This window comes from Symphalangus syndactylus, chromosome 17 (assembly GCF_028878055.3).
Source record: "Symphalangus syndactylus isolate Jambi chromosome 17, NHGRI_mSymSyn1-v2.1_pri, whole genome shotgun sequence".
Taxonomy (NCBI): domain Eukaryota; kingdom Metazoa; phylum Chordata; class Mammalia; order Primates; family Hylobatidae; genus Symphalangus; species Symphalangus syndactylus.
Window position 1 is genome coordinate 52,433,003 of NC_072439.2, and position 23,441 is coordinate 52,456,443.

The following is a 23,441-nucleotide window of genomic DNA, read 5'->3' on the forward strand; positions in this document are numbered from 1 at the left end:
TTGTAGGATATATTCAAACCATAGCACAACATACTTGTTAAAATTTTAAGTCACTGTTAAAGCATGTTTCTTTGTTATATGTGGAAAGCATTGCCTAGTAATAACTTACTAGTCTTAAGGTAGTTTTCTGAAAAAAAAATATGAGTGGACATAGTACAAACATCTTAATACATTTTTTGATTTGTTTCGTGGAGTGTTAGTGATATAAATTGCAGTTGCACAAAAGCGAATAAAGGAAGATAATTGTAAAATCTGATGCAGCAAAGGTTAAATACTTTAGGGACATTCTCTTCACTAAATTATGCAGAAGATGGGAACATTTTGGTTTTTTGTTTGTTTGTTTGTCTGTTTTTTAGAGAAAAGGACCCAGAGATGATTGAGAGGTTCGGGTTAATTAACATGATGGTGCATTCATCTCATTAGGTTTCCTAAGATTCTCAACACATGGTGTGTTGGCCACTTGATTGATTCACAGGTTTTTTGGAGAGAGGATCTTTGCAAGATGGCTCTTCTGCTCTTGAAGACTGGCAGTAGTTACAGGTACAGATAGATATGTTACTGGTTTTGTACAAGATGCAAAAGATGAATGGTAGTGAAGCCACCCTGGCCACAGGAGAAAGCACATGCAGTTATTCATCAAGGGACAATACACTTTAGGTTTATTTTTTTTTAATCCAAGGCTTTGGGATCAAGAGAAGGTAAGGTGCTATTGAACAGTTTTAAGTATTGGCACCACAGTGCCAGAAAAAGATAAATTGGGCTTATAGATGCTGTTACAGTAAACATTATAAAATGAGAATGCTAACGAGTACAAAGAAAATAGATATATAAAACTTTTATTCAAGTTAGCTGGCTATTCTGTTGGAGATTCTTAGGAGCTGTGAATGGAGGCAGGTGGGGGATGACTAGTGAGAGGAGGCTCAAGTGAGGCACATCCTTCCTATTAGTAATTCTTAGAAGCTACAGATTAGCTTGTCAGATTTAAAATGTTAGTCAAAATAAATATACCTGAAGTTTCTTGCTTGGAAAAGCAGGTCAGATGTGACTAGAAATGGAGGTGGGGTTTTTTTTTTTTTTTAATGGACGATTTTAGAAGGCAGTAGTGTAGAATTTAAAGCTAGAAAGGATCTTACACATGAAAATACAAAAAGTAGACTTTGTAGGTTTATCTAAGATTTTTATTTAGTGACAGAGTTAGAACTAGGATCCAGGGTTTCTCTTTCATGGTTAGTTCAGCTAGGAAGAATATTTAAAGAAGCCAGAGTAATTAAGATGAACCTTGATAGGTATAGGAAAGAGGTAAGAGAACAAAAATCCAGTAGGTAAGAAGATGGAAGAACTTTAAAAGCATTTTTATAAGAAATGGATATTATTTATTTAGAATTTATGAGATGTTTCACAGAGGGCTTGAAGTGGGAAAATAATTGAAATTATATAGACCATATAAATACTTCTATAAAACATTTGTTAAAATTGATTCTATAATTCATTGTCATTTGAATAAAGTGGGCCTGTGTCAATATTAATCAAGTGCTATTTGAATGTCTACTTTCAAGTAGCTGGGACTACAGGTGCATGCCACCATGCCCAGCTAATTTGTGTATTTCTTGTAGAGACGGGGTTTCACCATGTTACTCAGGCTGGTTTTGAACTCCTGAGCTCAAGCAATACACCTGCCTTGGCCTCCCAAAGTGCTGGGATTACAGGCGTGAGCCACTGCACCCAGCCAAAGTGAGAAATGGTTTTACACAGGTGAATACTATGATGGAATCTACACTCAGGCAGCTGCATTGATTGGAGGAAGGATAGGTGGAAAGCAGCATACCAATTATAATAGTTGAAAGGCAGCTATGGGCATGTGGTGGTAAGCCCAGTTGTAATAGAAAAAGCAAATAACGGAGCTGAGTTGGTGGACTGTTTTGAGAGATGCAGGCTGGATATGTAAGGAATATTATATTCAGAGTGCATTTGTTTCTCTCAGTCTGTGTTCCTTTTTTTCCTCATCTCTTTCCAGCCTGTGTTTCTTATAACTAGTCTTAAATCTTTTCTGTTATTTAGTAATGATGGAAATGCTAAAAAAAAAAAAAAAATTGTTTTAACAAATTCAGGAAAGGCATGGTAACTCATGCCTATAATCGTAGCACTTTGGGAGGCCAAAGCAGGAGGATCACTTGAGGCCAGGAGTTTGAAACCACCTTGGGCAACATAGTGAGATCTCATCTCAACAAAAAATTTAAAAATAGCTGGGCATGGTGGCACATGCCTATAGTACCAGTTATTGAGGAGACTGAGGCAGAAGGATCGCTTATTTCCTGTTTATCTTGCACTTTTACCTGTTGGTTGTAGATTGATTTCAGGTGACATTTGAATAAACCCAATAAAGAAGCCAGGACCCTCCATGTCTTAGAAGCCACGTTAGGCTCATTTTGTGTGTATTTCTACACTGGTAGACACTGTAATGCTCTAAGAGTGAGGCAGCTGTAAGAGAAATCACCTGGTCTCATATACTACAGTTCCTTAACCTGATAAGCTACTACTTGTGTAGTGTTGCTTTTGCAACTTAAAAAAAAAAAAACAAACTGAGCACGCTTTTTGTCTTCATTCAAAGTGTTTGCACCTGTTTTTGTTTGTTTGTTTTGGTTTGGTTTTTGACAGTCTCACTGTCTCCCAGGCTGGAGTGCTGGAGTGCAGTGGTAATTGGCTCACTGCAACCTCCGCCACCTGAGTTGAAGTGATTCTCATGCCTCAACCTCCCAAGTAGCTGGGACTACAGGCATGCGCCACCATGCCCTGCTAATTTTTATATTTTTAGTAGAGACAGGGTTTCACCATGTCGACCAGGCTGGTCTCAAACTCCTGACCTCAGGTGATCCACCCGCCTCAGCCTCCCAGAGTGCTAGGATTACAGCACTGCACTGGCCGATAGTCACTTTTTAAAATCCCAATTCTTCATTTCTAGAGAAGGAACTCTGTTTGGATCTTCTTGTTACAGGTTTGTATTTCTGGAACATAAGCTATGGCAAGGAATTGGGCCTTGTGGTGTAAATGGGACCCAACGCTATGCGTGGATGGCTATTGTGAATCAAACGGGAGAGTGAATTGGAGAGATTGTGAAAATAGAAAACCACAAACAAGTATTTATTTTGTAACAGTAAATATCTGAGATCTTGTTCATGTTGTCTTTTAATGCAGATGCGAGAGATTGGGGTTTATGATGGGCCCAGGTTTGATATAAGTAGGCATTTGACTCCAATTAGCAGCAAATGTAATAGAGAAGGTAAAAGTGGGATGGTTGGCACTATGAATTAGGACACTGAACACATATTGCTCTGTCATCCAGGCTAGAGTGCAGTAGTGTGATCTCAGCTCTCTGTAGCCTTGGCTCCTTAGACTCAAATGATCCTCCCACCTCAGCCTCCCGAGTAACTGGTACTTCAGATATGTGGTACCATACCTGGCTAATTTTTTCTTTTTTTTTTTTGTAGAGATGGAGTCTCACTGTATTGCCTAGGCTGGTCTTGAACTCCTGGGATCAAGTGATCCTCCTGCCTCAGCATCCCAAAGTGCTGGGATTACAGATGTGAGCCACGATGCCCAGACTATGATAGACTTTAAAAAGCACAAAATCAATTTGAAATAGCATGGGCAACAGATTTTGCTGTATTTTTGAAATTTCCTTTCTGTTATGCATAGATCATCTAATATGTAAGCAAGATCTTCTTTTAGAAAAGTATTGTTTCCAAAATATTTTAAATCAAGCAATTGCAACAATTGATTCCATATAGTAAGGTATATCTGTATTACTAGAAAGGGATTTGCAAAGTGATAGCACTTTAACTTAAGATTTCTTAGCCAGGTGTGGTGGCGGGCACCTGTAGTCCCAGCTACTTGGGAGGCTGAGGCAGGAGAATGGCCTGAACCCGGGAGGTGGAGCTTGTGTGAGCCGAGATCGCACCACTGCACTCCAGCCTGGGTGACAGAGCGAGACTCCGTCTCAAAGAAAAAAAAAAAAAAAAAAAGATTTCTTTTCGGCTGGGCATGGTGGCTCATGCCTGTAATCCCAGCACTTTGGGAAGCCGAGGCGGGTGGATCATGAGGTCAGGAATTTGAGACCAGCCTGGCCAACATGGTGAAACCCCATCTGTACTAAAAATACAAAAAAAATTAGCTGGGCACGGTGGCCGGCGTCTGTAATCCCACCTATTCAGGAGACTGAGGCAGGTGAATCGCTTGAATGCGGGAGGCAGAGTTTGCAGTGAGCCGAGATCGCGCCACTGCATGCTAGCCGGGGCGACAGAGTGGTGAGACTGTCTCAAAAAAGAAAGAAAGAAAGATTTTTTTTCAGGAGTTAGGTTTAATTCCTAAGGACATTTAGTCCGGGGCAGAAGGATAGGCAGCTGATGCAACATTTTTAGTATGTTCATATATTTATTTGGAGGTGTACTGGGAGAGGCAGTTTTAACTCATTGACCCAAAAAGAGTGGAATAATTTGAAAGAACTGGGTGAGATGTTAGAGGTGATGGTTACTAGCTCTTTACCATGTATACCTTTAACATTTGTCCACCTTGGTATGTTACGTTTTGGAAAACATCTGTTAGCAGTAGTGATTGCTGCTTCACAACAGAAAAATTATTTTAGGGAAAGCAATTATATAGGAAAAAAGGTTCCTTGGTTTTCACAAGTCTGGAAGCAAACATAAGGAGGAATATGCATAAGTAAACTTGTCTAAAAATATGTTGTGGCTGTCTTATAAACTGCTTTATTTTTCAGAAGTAAGAAAAGTTCAGATTTAAAGTCTTTTTTGGAATCTGAGATTATTAGCTAAATTCTATTTGGAGTTTCACACAAAGGTCTAAGACTTAACTGAAGATTTAGGGCCTGATGAACCAAGTAGATTTATGCTTGTAAACACAGTAGCCAGAAAAGTGGGTAACTAGGGGGAATCTGACTGTTAGTTCAGCCTGCGCGTATGCACATCTCTGGTTGAGTCTCTTAGGGTTTCCCTTAAGGGACTTCTTGGGGCTCATAAGCTTGGTCCTCTCAGAAAAATCTCTATATCTTCATCATGGAAGAACCCAGGAGGCCAGTTGTATAGGTACCTGATGGCGGCATTGTGGACAAAGGGAACTTACTTCCTGGACATATGAAGGATAGCTCTTGAAACATCTAATTGTTAAATTTGGGGTCTAGTGGAAAGGGCCTAGGACCCCAAATCACAAAGACTGTGTTCTGGTCCCATCCCTGGCACTCAGTGAGGACAGGACCGTATCTGTGTTACTCACCACTAAATACTCACTGCCTACTACAGTGCTTACCATGTAATAAATAGGCATTCAGTAAATATTTGAGTGAGCGAAATAATACATTGGATGCATAACTTCGGAAAAGTCACGTTATCTCTCTGGGTTTCATTCCCCCCCCCATCTATAAAATACAAGTTTTGACTAACCAAGTCTCTAGTTCTCAAATTACTGCATTAAAAATTAGAAAGATACAATTATTTTAGATAATCAACTCCATTGTAAACACCAGTGCAAAATTGGGCATTGATATCTGGTGGCATTTCTTGGTTTTAAGGTAGTTAGGCTTATAGGTTATCTAGATTATTTTTGTAAAACAAAAGCAATATTAAACATTTTTTTATATTTGCCTTTGCTTTTTTGGTATAAAGAAAGGATTAATAAAATTTTTTGCAGATAAAGCAATTGTGGCAGAATATTAACATGTAATGAATCCAGATGAAATATTTATGTAAGATCTTTATTCTTACAACTTTTCTGTAAATTTGAAATTATATTAAATTAGTAATTTGAACTCAGAAAAGCCCAGCATGTAGTGAGAAAGAATAAAAAGTACAACAATGGTAATAATAAAACATTAGGTGGATGTTAAGGATAGTATTTGGAGATTCATAAGTTCACTTAAGTATAGAGATTTGTATCTCTTTGCAAAATATTTAGACTTGTAAGGGACATTCATTCTAAATGTAAAGGAAATATTCACTGTAAAGAAAGACTGGTGAATTTCTCACTTACAGTTCCCCCACACCCCCCGCCCCCCACAAAAAAAACACAGGTTTTCTTAAATTGAGATCTACTAATATTTTTTACCATTTTACCCTGTCAGATAGAAACCCCATGCTGTTCCTTTGGCTTGGTAGTAGTGGTTATCATTTTTTTTCCTTGATTGACAAAAGCTGGCACCTCAGATTTTACTGTATCTTAATTACTGACCCTGCTTCCTCTGTACCAAGTGGTACCTTATGATATTATCTGTTCCTTAACTTAGAATTTAGTGAACTTTAGTGTTTAACAATATTACCTGAATTTGTAAGCTCTTCTGTTGATATAAATGTACCATCTTCTTTTTTTTTCTCATATGCACTCTGGTGGCATATTTCCTTTTTTTTTTTTTTTTTTTTTTTTTTGCTGGGGCAACATCTATCTGAAAGTGAGTTGCTTAGAGACTTTAGAGACTTTAATCTCCAGAGTAATTATAAGGATTTTCTGTCCATATTATTGAAAATTATGTTCCCAATCTTCGTTTTCCTTTGCAAAGTAGAATCAAATTTTAGAGTTAGAAGGGTTCTAAATCTAAGTTCCTTTTGTTGTGCTTGGGCAAACAAGTTTGCCTGGTTAAGGGCAGAATGGGAATAAGAACCAGAGTTTCATTCTCTCATGCCATGATTTTTTTTGTTTTGTTTTGTTTTTAAAGTCTTGTGTCCCAAATTTGAAAGTCTCTAGTTCAGATGAATAAGAAGAATTGTTTTCATTTCACTGTTTATACAAGTAATTGATACTCCCCCAAAAAGGCCAAATCTGTGTGAGAGCTCAAAGTATGCTGAATGTGGTTAGGTATTTGCTGTTGTCCAACAGTAACCCAAATCTATAAAGTTTAATGTTCTTTTTTTTTTTTTTTTTATTATACTTTAGGTTTTAGGGTACATGTGCACAATGTGCAGGTTTGTTACATATGTATCCATGTGCCATGTTGATTTCCTACACCCATTAACTCGTCATTTAGCATTAGGTATATCTCCTAATGCTGTCCCTCCCCACTCCCCCAACCCCACAACAGTCCCCAGAGTGTGATGTTCCCTTTCCTGTGTCCATGAGTTCTCATTGTTCAATTCCCACCTATGAGTGAGAACATGCAGTGTTTGGTTTTTTGTCCTTGTGATAGTTTACTGAGAATGATGTTTTCCAGTTTCATCCATGTCCCTACAAAGGACATGAACTCATCATTTTTTATGGCTGCATAGTATTCCATGGTGTATATGTGCCACATTTTCTTAATCCAGTCTATCATTGTTGGACATTTGGGTTGGTTCCAAGTCTTTCTATTGTGAATAGTGCCGCAATAAACATACGTGTGCATGTGTCTTTATAGCAGCATGATTTATATTCGTTTGGGTGTATACCCAGTAATGGGATGGCTGGGTCAAATGGTATTTCTAGTTCTAGATCCCTGAGGAATCGCCACACTGACTTCCACAATGGTTGAACTAGTTTACAGTCCACCAACAGTGTAAAAGTGTTCCTATTTCTCCACATCCTCTCCAGCACCTGTTGTTTCCTGATTTTTTAATGATGGCCATTCTAACTGGTGTGAGATGGTATCTCACTGTGGTTTTGATTTGCATTTCTCTAATGGCCAGTGATGATGAGCATTTCTTCATGTGTTTTTTGGCTGCATAAATGTCTTTTCAAGGAGAACTACAAACCACTGCTCAATGAAATAAAAGAGGATACAAACAAATGGAAGAACATTCCATGCTCATGGGTTGGAAGAATCAATATCGTGAAAATGGCCATACTGCCCAAGGTAATTTATAGATTCAATGCCATCCCCCATCAAGCTACCAATGACTTTCTTCACAGAATTGGAAAAAACTACTTTAAAGTTCATATGGAACCAAAAAAGAGCCCGCATCGCCAAGTCAATCCTAAGCCAAAAGAACAAAGCTGGAGGCATCACGCTACCTGAGTTCAAACTATACTACAAGGCTACAGTAACCAAAACAGCATGGTACTGGTACCACAATAGAGTCATAGATCAATGGAACAGAACAGAGCCCTCAGAAATGATGCCGCATATCTACAACTATCTGATCTTTGACAAACCTGACAAAAACAAGAAATGGGGAAAGGATTCCCTATTTAATAAATGGTGCTGGGAAAACTGGCTAGCCATATGTAGAAAGCTGAAACTGGATCCCTTCCTTACACCTTATACAAAAATTAATTCAAGATGGATTAAAGACTTAAATGTTAGACCTAAAACCATTAAAATCCTACAAGAAAACCTAGGCAATACCATTCAGGACATAGGCGTGGGCAAGGACTTCATGTCTAAAACACCAAAAGCAATGGCAACAAAAGCCAAAATTGACAAATGGGATCTAATTAAACTAAAGAGCTTCTGCACAGCAAAAGAAACTACCATCAGAGTGAACAGGCAACCTACAGAATGGGAGAAAATTTTTGCAACCTACTCATCTGACAAAGGGCTAATATCCAGAATCTACAATGAACTCAAACAAATTTGCAAGAAAAAAACAAACAACCCCATCAAAAAGTGGGCAAAGGACATGAACAGACACTTTTTTTTTTTTTTTAAAACTTAAAAAAAATCAGGCCGCATTACTGGCATATATAAAGTTTAATGTCTTAATGGAAGGATTTGAGGGGGTGGTAACTGAAATATGTGAAATGTACTTAAAAAAACTCAATGTATTTGTCATCCTGGTTCAATTATTATGAATTTGTGACTGATTTTGAGAAAAATTTGTAATCTTGATAATTTTTAGGCTTTATCTAGCTACAAAATAAATCTAGATATATGCTAAACGACTTAATGGAAACACTTATTTTTCTGCAGTGTTTCCTGAGGTTATAGGCGGGTGTTTGAGGAGTACATGCGGGTTATTAGCCAGCGGTACCCAGACATCCGCATTGAAGGAGAGAATTACCTCCCTCAACCAATATATAGGTAAGAAATTTTAATAACTTAAAAGGAAAACAATGTATTTGACTTTATAAATGTTTGTGAATTGGTTTAATTAGCTGTCCTTAGTTATTGCAATTACGTAGTTGGTTATAATAATATACAGAAAATGCTGTTTTATATGTAACAAGTTTATTTGACCCAATATAGAAGGCTTTTTCTGTAAGAAGGAATAGGATCGTTTCAGAGATGGCAACCCTTCTAAAGATGTGTTTTCATATGTATTTTTAATTGTGGAAATAGAATAACAATCCTAAATTTTTATAGAAAGTGGTATTAAATTCTGTATTTCATAAAATAATAGTATTTTTAAAGACCAATTCTATATAAATTTGTAGGTTAATTTTTCAGTTGATTTTAAATATATTAAACATTTTTGTTTTAAAACTGCATAATAAACTTTAATTGCTTTTTCTATAAGTAACTTTTAGATTTGGTGTCTAGAGAATCTTTACATACACTTGAATTACTAAATTTTAAAATAGATTGGAAATTGTGGCTTCTGATGATTTTCTTTTCTTTTGATAGACATATAGCATCTTTCCTGTCAGTCTTCAAACTAGTATTAATAGGCTTAATAATTGTTGGCAAGGATCCTTTTGCTTTCTTTGGCATGCAAGCTCCTAGCATCTGGCAGTGGGGCCAAGAAAATAAGGTACGTAACTTAATAGCTTTGGTAACTGTAGGTTTTTACGTTGTCAGTGAAATATTCTAATAGATTTTCTTATTTTGAATACTTGTTATTGATTCATCTGTTAGCATGTATTATTTTAATTTATACCAGTTTTCTTTCTGGGGAAGTCACTTAACCTCCCTTCACCTTCATTTCCATATTGATATATTAAGAATGATTAGGTCTTAACCTTTTTATTTTGGGGGGATAGGGAGGTGTTAGTTTAGTATAACCTGGGCACAAAATAATTTGTTATCTGATTTTGATTATATTACTTAGGTCAAATCACATCCAGCAAAACATAATATGTACATAATGCAGGCCTTTTCAACCAATTAATGTCATATTAGTGGGTTGATTCACATTAAAAAGGGGATTCCCATTAACTTGTTCTTTATCAAAACTCCTCTCTCTCTTTTTAAATTATTTGTCCTTTGCCTCTTCTTTTTGTGGATCTGTTTGACTAATTGCCTGAAAGAAACAATATAAATATACTTAAGAACTTTGTGCTGTTTCTCTTTTCCTTTGTAGGGTCTGGTTGCTACATACATTCTTTCTAGATTACTCTTTAATTTATTTTACTTAAAATCATTGTTTCTGGAGGGCTTACTGTCCTGTCTAAAATGGGTCTAATTTTTATTTTTCTCATGGATTAGATTTTTCTAGGCTTCCTTTTATGAAGTCTTCCTTTTTGGAGTCTTCTATCTAATCTTGTCCTTTAATTCTAGGCTGAATACCTTTAGCAGACTCCTGCATAGCTGTACTTCTTTTTCTTTGGGAACCATTTCTTTCCAGTAACAGGCAGGACTTCTTAATATAAATATCTTCAAGTGGTATCTCTAATTGAAATACATCTCTACCTTGTAGGTTTTATGACATTTCCTTGTGTATTGTTCCCATGAAAATAGACTTAACATTCCCAAATGGTAGAGTAATTCCTATAAAAACAAACCCCACCTAGCTCCTGTGGGGCAGTAGGGAAAGCTCTTTCTCATCTGCTGTGAACAAGTGATTTATTTTTCTGAAACATATTGCTGTGAATTGGCATTCTCACTGCATCCTACTTTTAGTCCTGTGATTTTTTTTTTTTTTGAGACAGAGTCTCGCTTTTTCACCCAGGCTGGAGTGCAGTGGCTCAATCTCAGCTCACTGCAAGCTCCGCCTCCTGGGTTCACGCCATTCTCCTGCCTCAGCCTCTCTGAGTAGCTGGGACTACAGGCGCCCGCCACCGCGCCCGGCTAATTTTTTGTATTTTTAGTAGAGACGGGGTTTCACCGTGGTCTTGATCTCCTGACCTTGTGATCCGCCCGCCTCGGCCGCCCAACGTGCTGAGATTACAAGTGTGAGCCACCGCTCCCGACCGCTGTGATTTTGTTAAAGTAAAATTTTCTGTCCAACAAGAAACACCTAGCCGCTTTTGAGAGAGAGTATAGATTTGCCTATGAAAGGTGAATGAATGTACTTTAATATGCCTGTCCTTTCTAACCTACTGCTTTCTTAGTTTGACTTAAAAGATTTGCTTGAAACATATACAAGTTGTATTGAATATTATATGGAGTTACTAATTTTGCATCACAAGTCTCATGAATTCATATATTATAAAAATGGTAAAGTGAACTCTTATGCTTGTATTCTTTTGTTTAACATATTAAGGCTATTATGAAATCTCTTAGAAATTCTGTGTACATTATGAATATCATCTGTAAGTGCTTCACCATGTATAGAGCTGCAAATTAATATTGGTTTACTTTTGCTCTATGTATATTATCTGAACATATGGAATAGCAGTAATAGTTTTTTTTTTTTTTTTTTTTTTTGAGACGGAGTCTCACTCTGTCGCCCAGGCTGGAGTGCAGTGGCGCAATCTCGGCTCACTGCAAGCTCCGCCTCCCGGGTTCACGCCATTCTCCTGCCTCAGCCTCTCCAAGTAGCTAGGACTACAGGCACCCGCCACCACGCCCGGCTAATTTTTTTTTGTATTTTTAGTAGAGACGGGGTTTCACCGTGGTCTCGATCTTCTGACCTCGTGATCCGCCCGCCTCGGCCTCCCAAAGTGCTGGGATTACAAGCATGAGCCACCGCGCCCGGCAGCAGTAATAGTTTTTATGGGAACTTGTAAAGTAGATTAAAAAGAGCATTTACCAAAAATGACTTTGCCTGTTGTGCTTAATTATATTTTCTTTTAGGTCTATGCATGTATGATGGTTTTCTTCTTGAGCAACATGATTGAGAACCAGTGTATGTCAACAGGTGCATTTGAGATAACTTTAAATGGTAGGTTCTGAATAGTTTGCATTTTGTGATCGATTTTAAATGATTTATAATGAGTATCAAGCTTTTATCTTTTATAATAAGATAAACTTCTTTAGTGTTTTATAAAAGTTTATTTGAAAGAAATTGAAAATTCAGGAGATGGAAGAATTTAGAAAATTTTAACTTTTTTTTTTTTTTTTAAATTCGCTCCCTCAGCTTAATCTCTTTACCTCTGCTTGAACTTCACGCCTTCGAATTCCTTGAGGACTTGGCCCTATTCTTATATCAGATTGTCTCTGTGAACTTTATCTACTCCCATGACTTTAAAATAAGATCTGTATGATGATCCCTGAATGTGTATCTCTCGGTCTCTCTCCTAAAATGCTATGCTCAGGGATCTTAAACATAACCTACTCTAAAATAAACTCTTGCTTACTTCTCCTTCCTATAATGTCTGTAAACTCTTTTGCTCCTCCTTTGACATTTCTCATTTATTTAATGATACCATCATTTGTCTACTCAGTTGCCCATGCCAGAAACCTATGATAACATCACCATCTTCCCTAGACCCCCTATTTAATGGGTTACCAAGTCTTCTCAGTTCCACCTCCTAAATTTCAAAAATCTACCTTCTCTTCATCTTAACTGCCACCACCCTAGTCCAGGACACAATTAACTTGTACCCTCTTCTGCATTCCGTAAACCAGGGGTTGGCAAATACGGCCTATGAGCTAACAATGTTTTTTACACTTTTTGGTTAAAAAAAAAAAAAAAACTAATGTTTTAGGACACATGGAAACTATATGAAATTCCAACTTCTGTGCTTATAACTAAAGTTCTGTGTTGCATCAATGAAAAATTTGTAGTAATTTATCTTTATATTATATAAGTACCTACATAATGTTCTTGTTTTTTGTCTCTTGGTCCATAAAGTGTAAAATATTTACCATCTGCCTTCTTACAGAAAAATTGACCAATATCTGTTCTAAACAATAACTTTTTTTTTTTTTTTTTGAGACGGAGTCTCGCTGTGTCGCCCAGGCTGGAGTGCAGTGGCGTGATCTTGATTCACTGCAAGCTCTGCCTCCCGGGTTCACGCCATTCTCCTGCCTCCGCCTCCCGAGTAGGTAGGATTACAGGTGCCTGCCACCATGCCTGACTAATTTTTTTGTATTTGTAGTAGTGACAGAGTTTCACCGTGTTGGCCAGGCTAGTCTCAAACTCCTGACCTCAGGTGATCCACCTGCCTCATCCTCCCAAAGTGCTGGGATTACAGGTGTGAGCCACCTCGCCCAGCCTAAATAATAACTTTTTTAATGCAAATTTTATCTTGCTGCTTGAGTGTTCACAATTCATTAAATGACTTGACTTTGTTCTCAAGATAAAGACCAGAACATTTCATCTGGCCAAAAGGCTCTGCATGATCTAGTTCAGTGGTTAGCAAGCTTTGGTCCTATGGACCATACCCTCTGCTGCTTGTTTTGTAAATAAAGCTTTATTAGAACACAACCATGTCCATTTGTTTATGTATTGTTACAGCTGCATTTAGGCTACAAGAGTTGAATAGCTGTGGCAGAGACTATGTATCTTCCCTAGCCCAAAATGTTTACTTTCTGTCCCTTTACAGTTTATTGACCCCAGTCTAATCCTTTCCACCTTCCCATCTTCCCTTATATCAGTCCTCTTCTATATTTCTCTCAGCTATGCTGATTTTCTCATACTTTTCACGTGCCAAGCTCCTTTCTGGTCTTTACATTTCTGTTCTCTCCCTCAAAGGTTTTCTACTCTCATGAATCCCCACTCTGTAGTGGTAATTTTTCTTTATCTTTTAGATCTCAATTTAAATGATACTATTTCTCTGACTAGACAGGGAGAGCTTTGTGTATATGTCCCTCTTAGTACAGTAGTGCCTTTTAGTTTTAGTTCTAAGTACACAATTGTAATTTTGTAGCCATTTGTGTAGTTCTTTTGACATTTCCCCTACTGGAATGTAAAGTCCCTAAGAGCAAGCAGTGTACTTTTTTGCTTACTTTTGTATCCCAGTTGTGTACATAGATGATAAATATTAGTGGGATGAATGCGTATTATAAAATCATCTTTAATTTTTTGGGGGGCGGTGCCATTTATTTTTATAGATGTACCTGTGTGGTCTAAACTGGAATCTGGTCACCTTCCATCCATGCAACAACTTGTTCAAATTCTTGACAATGAAATGAAGCTCAATGTGCATATGGATTCAATCCCACACCATCGATCATAGCACCACCTATCAGCACTGAAAACTCTTTTGTAAGTTGTTTAAAATATAGCTAATGTATAGGTTTCTGTTGATTCTTATGACTCAGCAAGTTAGTAAATATTACATATATTATCACTTGAGTTTCCAATTTAAGATTAAACAGAGGGATGTATTCTTCATTAAAATGTTGAAGTGTATGAAGAGAGTTCGGCCTTGCCAAAATAAAGTCAGGTTGTTAGTAATTTTATCTTCAAGGCTTAATGATTGGGTCTGTAACCTTATTTTCTTTGCTCTGAATTCCTAATGGCCAGAGTGGATATATTATGCTAGAGGTGTGTATACTTCCTGTCCTTACCTTCAAGTAATTAGTTCCTGAGAGTATGCAAATTCTTTGAACATACTCAAGATAAAAAATTTATAGGCAAATGTGTGAACACAGAGAGGTATTAGTTAACTTTTTCTTTGTGATCATTGAATTGACTTTCTAAAGAGTTTTTATGAGTGATTTTTGAAATAAAATATTCTTTTTTCTGTATATCTTTCAGGCATTAAGGGATCATTGCAAGAGCAGCGTGGCTGACATTATGAAGGCCTGTACTGAAGACAGCAAGCTGTTAGTACAGACCAGATGCTTTCTTGGCAGGCTCGTTGTACCTCTTGGAAAACCTCAATGCAAGATAGTTTTTCAGTGCTGGCATATTTTGGAATTCTGCACATTCATGGAGTGCAATAATACTGTATAGCTTTCCCCACCTCCCACAAAATCACCCAGTTAATGTGTGTGTGTGTGTGTTTTTTTAAGGTAGACATTACTACTTGTAACTGTTTTTCTTAGTCGTATTTGAAAAAGTAGAAAATTGAGTTACAATTTGATTTTTTTCCCAAAGATGTCTGTTAAATCTGTTGTGCTTTTATACGAATATTTGTTTTTTATGGTTTAAAATTGATCCTTTGGGAATCCAGTTGAAGTTCCCAAATACTTTATAAGAGTTTATCAGACATCTCTAATTTGGCCATGTCGTTTCTGTAGTTTACAAAATATAGCAGATGCAAGATTATGGGGGGAATCCTATATTCAGAGTACTCTACAAATTTTTGTGTATGTGCGTGTGATTACCAGAGAACTACTAAAAAAACCAACTGCATTTTAAATTCTATTGTGTAGTTCAAGTGTCATGCCTTGACCAATCTAATGAATTGATTAATTAACTGGGCCTTTATACTTAACTAAATAAAAAACTAAGCAGATATGAGTTAAATTTAAAAGTTTCAATTTATTGCTCAATGTACCTGTTAACATTATATTTAACAGTTGCTTAAATTTTTGTTTTTGATTTATGGATAATTTCTTAAGAGTACACACTTTAGATACACAAATAATCGTTCATTTACCATCTTTAGGATCATTGAAACTCATCTCACTAAAGAAAGTTCACTTGAACCTCTTATAGCATTGATACTAGGTGAACAGAAATTACCTGACTAATAATTTGTCTAACATCATATATCAGAATTTTATTGTATATGATGAACAAAACTTAAAATTTTTTAAATTTAATTTTTAAATACTGTTTCAGAGTTCTAAAAAGGCAGTTTTTTAAAAAACTTAAATTGTTAAAAACTGTAAGAATAATTTAGCAGAAATAGAACCAGAATGTAGAAAAACAGTCATGTAACAGCAGTAATAACATACTTCAGCTTCCATATAGGAATAGAAGTGGTAGAGCCAAAAGTGATTTAGGGAAAAGTTATAAGGTACAGGTTGAGTATCCCTTTTCCAAAAATGCTTGGTCCAAGAAGTATTTCAGATTTCATAATTTTTTTCAAAGTTTGGAATATTTGCATTATACTTACCAGTTGGGCATCCCAAATCTGAAATCTGAAATGTTCCATGAGCATTTCCTTTGAGTGTCATGTTGGCACTCAGAAACGTTCAACATTGAGTCCACTTAACACTTAGGTGTTAGAAGACCTAACTTTCTGTAACAATTAACCTTATACTTTGTTTGTCATCGAATATTTGTTGAATGCATGTCAGGTAATGGTCTTGATTGTGATAGCTTCAAGGTGGAACATACTGTAATCTCCAGATGCTAGGAAGTTAGTCTAGTAATTCACTGCAGAAAATTGATTAAATGGCTGTCCTTTTAATTAAGAGTGTGGAGTCATAAACTTAAGTTCTTCATATAGTGACAAGAGTCCTTAGAGATTGTTATTCACGTTCCTTAGAAATTGTTATTTAGGTATAATATCATGTCTTTGACTAGAGCTTGAAACCTTGTTAACTGATTGTGTACCACTCCAAATTCCCTGCCTTCTGCAAGTTGAATGTCTTGCTGAATGTGTCTAGGGGTTCATCTTCAGTAATCGACATTCCACTAGTGCCACAGTTAACTTCATGACATGTAGACATTCAAAACCTGAGCCTTGGATGTTCCTGTGGACCTGACAGTTAAAAATATAAAGAACCTAAGATTCAAATCCAACTTTCTCTGTTTGCCTTGGGTTGAATAACTTATCTTTTGGAGAATAGCTTTAAGTGGCTTAGACACTGATAAAATTCAGCTATATTGTTGACACTCATCTCTTTTGTCTTATGCTTAGCCATATTTAAATCTTGAATTTAATAGAGTCTAGTGAAAAAATGAGTGGAAAGAATGAATATAAAGTAATAATATAAGGAAAAAAGGGAAAGTAAACTATTTAGAATGTAGTTTTGTTATATTCCCAACATTTCAATATTTATTAGTTACTTGTAAATTACTGTGGCTGTGTAGTTTATAAATGTCTGTGCACTGTATTAATTAGAAGACCATAGAACATGCCAGCAGGTTGGCTAATGCTATGGGGGTTTTTACCACAGTTGCCATTGTGGAAGAAATTATTTGGTACATTAATAAAAAAAGTTGGTAAAACATGGTTTTATACCTCAGTGTATAAGATGTGCAAGACAAATATGCTTATTTCCTTTTCTAGAATATAAGTGATATTATTTGCTTATGACACTAACACTATTAATGACAGGAGTCAATCAGCCTTTACAGCTATCAAAATATAATGAGATCCCAATGATGATTCTTTTTTACTTTGAATGTTAATTAGTTTGGGACTTTGGCTGGCAAACATTTTATCATTGTCAGAATTTAATTTAGATTTCAAAAATAGCTTACAGGATTTTAAACATGGTGTGGTATTCTAAAGCCTTTTTTTAAAAAAGAGATCTTTTTGAGAGAAACAAATGAGGATTGTAAAGTTTGGGGACTTACCTCTGTAGCATTGTGAAAATAAACTTTTATTAAGCTGATTTGAAAGGAACTCCTACTTTGTGGAATTAAATCTACATTAGAGCACTTTATATGGTAACTATACTTACAAAATTTTGCATTGTAAAAGTTATTGTCATTACTTTTTAATGGCTACTTAACCCGACCAGTGTTTACGACTCACTATCAGTCTGGCACTCAAGTCTTACCATACTCTTGGACCTTACGCTACTTCTCAAGCCTTATGGTCTACTTGTGCTTCAGTGCTGCTGAACTGTCAATAGCTCTGTGATGTATTCTTTGCTGGAGTGGAGCAAAGTGGAACAGTTTACGTCACTGTCTGTCTTTACCCCCAACCTGCAGAGTTCCTGAACATTCACACTAACATCCTTAAATCTGGAGAGAAACAAAATGAATGTTTTTCCTCTGTTGACTGGTATAGACAATTTAACAATCTCAGAAGAAAGAGCAAATATCAGATTTTTTTTTTAAATTCAGCTGGCTCCTTTTCCCTTAGGCTTCAGAAAAGCAAATAGAAACAAATAGATCCACAGGCCAGGTGCAGTGGCTTATGGCTGGGAGACCAAGATGGGTGGATTGCTTGAGCCGAGGAGTTCAAGACCAGCCTAGGCAACATGGTGAAATTCCTTCTCTACAAGAAAAAAAAAATTAGCCAGCCATGGTGGCATGCACCTGTAGGCCCAGCTACTTGGGATGCTGAGACAGGAGGATCGCTTGAGCCCAGGAGGTTGAGGCTTAAGTGAGTCAAGATTGCACCACTGCAGGTGACAGAGCAAGATCCTGCCTCAAAAAAAAAAAAAAAAAAAAAAAAACCGAGCTCCAAACTGTATCTTGAAGAAAAATATAAACTGGTTTCAGATACAGTAGAAAGCTGTAAAGTCATCCATTCTATATAAAGACTAACAATGTTTTCTTTTGCCTATGTTAAGCATGAGCAAAATAAAAAAGCATGCAGACAAACAGTGGTTTTAAAATTTTAATGTGCTTAAAAATCACTGGGACAAATTTCTGGATCCCACTCCTAATGGTTCTGATATAGTTGATCTGAAATGGTGCCAGGTAATTTGCATTTCAAACAAGCTTCAAAATAATTCTAATACTGTTAGTCTGTGGTGTATACCAGGAGTCCCCAGTCCTTGGGCCATGGACTGGTAGTGGTCTGTGGCCTATTAGAAAACCAGCCGCACACCAGGAGGTGAGTGGCAGGCAAGCAAGCATTACCTCCTGAGCTTCGCCTCCTGTCAGACCAGCGCATTAGATTCTCATAGGAGCCCGAATCCTATTGTGAACTGTGCCTGTGAGGGATCTGGGTTGTGCGCTCCTTGTGAGAATCCTAATGCCTGATGATCTGAGGTGGAACAGTTTCATCCCAAAACCACCCCGCCAACCCCCTGTCCGTTCGTGGAAAATTTGTCTTCCACAAAAGCAGTCCCTGGTGCCAGAAAAGGTTGGGGACCGCCGGTCTACACTGAGTAGCGCCATACCACAGAGCAGAATGTAGAAGATTCGTGACTCATCCTAGATGCATCACGTGTAGAATGACTTAACACAAATTCAGCAAAATGGGAGCTCAGGAGATGAAAAGAATGATATAAGAGGGAGATTATATTTCTGAGAAAACACTGACTTAATTGTCTCAGTCTTATCACTTACAACCTTTTGCATGAATTTCTTTTAGAAGGAAGTATTAAATCTTTGAGTATAATATAAAATAACTGGTTTGACTTGCCAGATTTTCTCAGAGCAAACCAGGCAATAGCATGCCTACATTATCCTTAATTTACAGTGACAACTGATTTTGCTTTTCACATTAAGCAAAAATCTATTTAAATTCTTGCAATTCTGAGTAGAGAAAAATTTACATATTTAGCTTTATTAGAGTAATTAACTATAATAGAACTGTTTAAATTGCCACGGAAACCCAATCACCTATTTTATCCCCACCAACCCCCCTAGAAGGATTAATTAGTTCATGTAACTGAGAAAGTCCAATGTAGAATTGGCTTCAGGGGTTCAAATGAGAGAATCAGAACTCTCCTCTAAATTGGCCTCATTTTCTCCATGAGAGAAGTTATAATTAGGGAAGAGAGTTGGGGTAGGGGGTGAGAAGGGGGGATGATGAGGAGGGGAAAGGAAGAAGGAGAGCACGGATTAAAGTCCCAGAAAAGTACTTTGGTCCAACTTGTGTGTCACATTTCCTATCTTGGAACTTTCTCACTTGATATCTACTCCCTGATCATTTTGTCATCTGTTAATCCCTTTTTCCTTTATTGACCCCTTCCACCCAACCTCCTTCTCATTCAAGGTTATAATTGTTTAAGACAAGTCTATTGCTTTGTGGTTATAGGCTGCTCAGATCAAGTATTGCTCAGATCAGGTAGCTATTTAACCTGTTTGAGAGTTGTCTAGAATGGATGGAGCCAGCACTTGATTGCTTGGTTAAGAAACAAAAATATTAAGGCCTCAGGAGGTTGCTACCAACACTCCCTTGGGCCACTGGCCATACTCGTCTGTTTTGTGTACTAGCAACTCTTACAAGAGGGAAAAAAAACAATTACAGCTCCTTTATTCCTCTTGAGTTGCTAAGAGCAGATCTGTTTGAAAGAAAGTGTGCCGTTGACGTTTTTCCCTAAGCGTTTTAAAAAATAGTATTAGAAAAAAAATAGTATTAGAAAATGCTGCTGAATCTTGTCTTTTAACAGCTCATAAAATCTAGGAATAAAATTATTTTTTAATATATTAAAATACATAATGTATGTAAGCAACAGGTGACTCATAAATGTGATTCTTCCAGTAAAATTGTGTTTTATACAGATGTATAGAAATTTGGTGTTGAGATCTACTTCAGTACTTGAATTTTCAAATTAAAAAAAAGGCCAAGAGAGGTTAAATGTCTTGCCCTGGTTATATAGCTTATGGCAACAAAACAAAACCAAACAAACAAACCCTACACCCTTGGCGGGGCTTGGGGAAAGCAGAATAACAGCAGAGGACTTTGTCAGAAATTAGGTGGGAAGAGAGAAGACAGTAACAAGGCAATTTTACAAATTTAATCTCAATTTCACTTCACATTTACGCTTTAGCTAAGATGGGCTGAAATTTTTCAAATAAACTAAAAAAGGCAGGTGTATGTGTGTGCAAGATATATCAGAGGAAGGCAAGTTTACATAATAATTTCTCATCCTAATATAACGAAATTCAGATTTCAGATTGACTGGATCTATTTCCCCACTTGGAAAGATCCTTCCCCGAAAGCAGGTTTATAAATTGCAGTTCTTCAGACCACTCATCCTGTTCACTGATTACATGATGAGAATTGAAAACACGCAGAGATTACCAGCTATGTGTCCCAGGCAAGGTGGCTACCTCACGTGTAAGGTAAGTTTAAAAACAGCACACCTGGCCAGCCTCAGTGGCTCACGTCTGTAATCCCAGGACTTTGGGAGGCTGAGATGGGTGGATCACCTGAGGTTAGGAGTTCGATACCAGCCTGGCCAACATGGTGAAACCCCATCTCTACTAAAAATACGAAAATTAACCAGGCGTAGGGGCGCACGCCTTGTAGTCCCAGCTACTTGGGAGGCTGAGGCAGGAGAATCGCTTGAACTGGGAGGCAAAGGTTGCAGTGAGCCAAGATTGTGCCACTGTACTCCAGCTTGGGCGACAGAGCAAGATTCCATCTCAAAAAAAAAAAAAAAAAAACACACACACACAAAACAGCACATCTGCCTCTCAGGTGCAGTTTGGATCACATGTTCTCTCAACGTTCTTGCCATTTTAATTTGGTGAAATGCTGTGTTCAACTAGATCTCAACTTTGCTGAAGCACTGGCCTGCCTGGGACCATGGCCTGATGTGGCCCATTGCAAAACACTATTTTGTTGATGTCTCATTTTAAAATTCGTGCAAAAAATCATTTTATTTCAAATTGTTCATTGCTGGGTTTAATATAAAACTTTTGTTTTATTGTTCTTAACTCCCTAAGTTTTTAAGCAAAATGGATGCTCGGGAAATGTGTTTCTCCTGAGGCTGCGTGTAACCCTGACATCTTATTCCCCATGGGTTTGGAGGAATGCGTGGAGGAATGTGTGTATGTGTGGACAGCATCTTAAGAAATAAGGTGATCATTATAGAGTCATCTTCAAATTTGTATAAGTTTTCTAAATAATCTGTAGTACAGCCCTCTGCTTAAGGATTGTTGCGGTAACATAAGCCGGGCACAGTGGCTCACGCCTGTAATCCCAGCACTTTGGGAGGCTGAGGCAGGCAGATCACGAGGTCAGGAGATCAAGACCATCCTGGATAACACGGTGAAACCCTGTCCCTACTAAAAATACAAAAAATTAGCCGGACGTGGTGGCAGGCACCTGTAGTCCCAGCTACTTGGGAGGCTGAGGCAGGAGAATGGCGTGAACCCGGGAGGCGGAGCTTGCAGTGAGCCAAGATTGCGCCACTGCACTCCAGCCTGGGCGACAGAGCAAGACTCCGTCTCAAAAAAAAAAAAAAAAAGGATTATTGCAGTAACAGAAGAAGATGTGTTTCAGGAACTTTGTATCCAGAGATGCATGTGGGAAGATTATATGGAAAATGAAGATAATGTTTTAAAATAATACACAAAGTTACAGTACTAAAAAGGCAATTAAATACTGTACAAAGTAATGAGAAACATGCTGAAAAGAGTCTTGAGGAAGGCTAAAATTGTGGTTCCATAAACATTGACCGAATGAATGAATATGGTTAAGGCAGTTGTTCTCAACGGGGGTTTTACTCTCCAGGCTCATGCAGAGTGGCCTCTTTGGGTACTGTAATGGTCCTGTTCTTAACCACTACCTCTAGCTGGGGCCTGGGGTGGAAGAGTCTTATCCTAATCTGTCCCCAGACAGGGAGAGGGCAGTGCTTGTTTCCTAGCCACTCTGAAAGGCTGAAAGCTGTTAAGGAGGCTTAGTGTCATTTCAAGCAGTCTTCCTTGCCTCTGTGAGTAGTTTTTCCATATTTATGCTTAAAACAAACAGAGGAAGCTTTTCATTCCAATAATGAAATAAAAGGCTAAATTCAAGGTAACAAATGTTTTAGTGGGAAAGATTGTCTAGGATAACAAAACAAAGGGAAATATCTCTTATTAGCTCTTTTCTTCTTTTGATTAGAGAAAAAAGCCGAAGAGCTACTTTTGGGGCTTTAATTGGCTAGTGGACTACCCCAGAGGACACAAAGAAAGAGGGTTCACAGTGTTTCTCGGGCACTTCCTGTTTTCTTTGAACTTGTGTGGGAATGTGAAGCTGTGGTGAGAGGCAGCTTTGAAATGTGACCACAAAAGAAAGTCTCGTTTTAGTGTAGTTTATTTATTTTCTTTCAAAGCATTTGTGTTAATGAGTTGGATGGTAAGAGGTGATTAACATTCCAGACCAGTAGATTTCAGAAATGTCTTCCAACAATGAAAATAACTTGTGTTAATCCTCCAGGCTTTCACCTTTACTTAGGCTGACTGAGGGGTGGGAAATAGCTTTGGAATCTTTACTGAGGACCAAGCAAATTTACAGTTTGAAAGTCAATCCTATTTAATTTTCCAACTTCTCCAGAATATTGTTTCCATTTAGCTTCTTGAGAGCATTTTTGGAAGGATTGCTATGTGCTAGGTATCGTGGGGGGTAACAGTTGTGAAGATGTGTGGCACAATTCCTGCATTCAAAGTGCATATGGTATAGCAGAGGAGAGAATCACAAAAATGTTACAGCAAAACGATAAGAAGCCTCATGAGGCCTATAGGAGCAGGAGGGGGCATTGGTTCTAGATGCTTGAGTATGTAATTTTCCATAAATGGGGACAGTGCACAGGAGGAGCAGCACTTCAGGGACGAGAAAGCAGAAGCACAGGGTTTCTGTGATAATTCCTATAGGAAAGGGGGCTGGACCGTAGTATATATCGGTGGGGGTGGAGGGAGATATGCTGGGAAACAGCCTGTGGACATTGACAGCTGAGGTGAGGAATT

The 23,441-nt window shown here is 37.6% G+C and overlaps 1 protein-coding gene across 2 annotated transcripts in view; it reads left to right on the forward strand.

The window, feature by feature from the left end:
* SELENOT (selenoprotein T) overlaps positions 1 to 17,476 on the forward strand; it is a 29,939-nt gene extending 12,463 nt beyond the window's left edge. Inside the window, exons 2-6 of one of the 2 annotated variants that reach the window (XM_055247750.2) lie at positions 8,882 to 8,992; positions 9,536 to 9,662; positions 11,867 to 11,954; positions 14,069 to 14,222; positions 14,718 to 17,476. In XM_055247750.2, the coding sequence (XP_055103725.1) occupies positions 8,882 to 8,992; positions 9,536 to 9,662; positions 11,867 to 11,954; positions 14,069 to 14,193 (451 nt within the window). In that variant the 3' untranslated portion in view covers positions 14,194 to 14,222; positions 14,718 to 17,476. Of the gene's footprint in view, positions 1 to 8,881; positions 8,993 to 9,535; positions 9,663 to 11,866; positions 11,955 to 14,068 lie in introns of both variants that reach the window. The other variant, XM_063620244.1, reaches the window with a different exon arrangement.
* Positions 17,477 to 23,441: the final 5,965 nt, after the last annotated feature.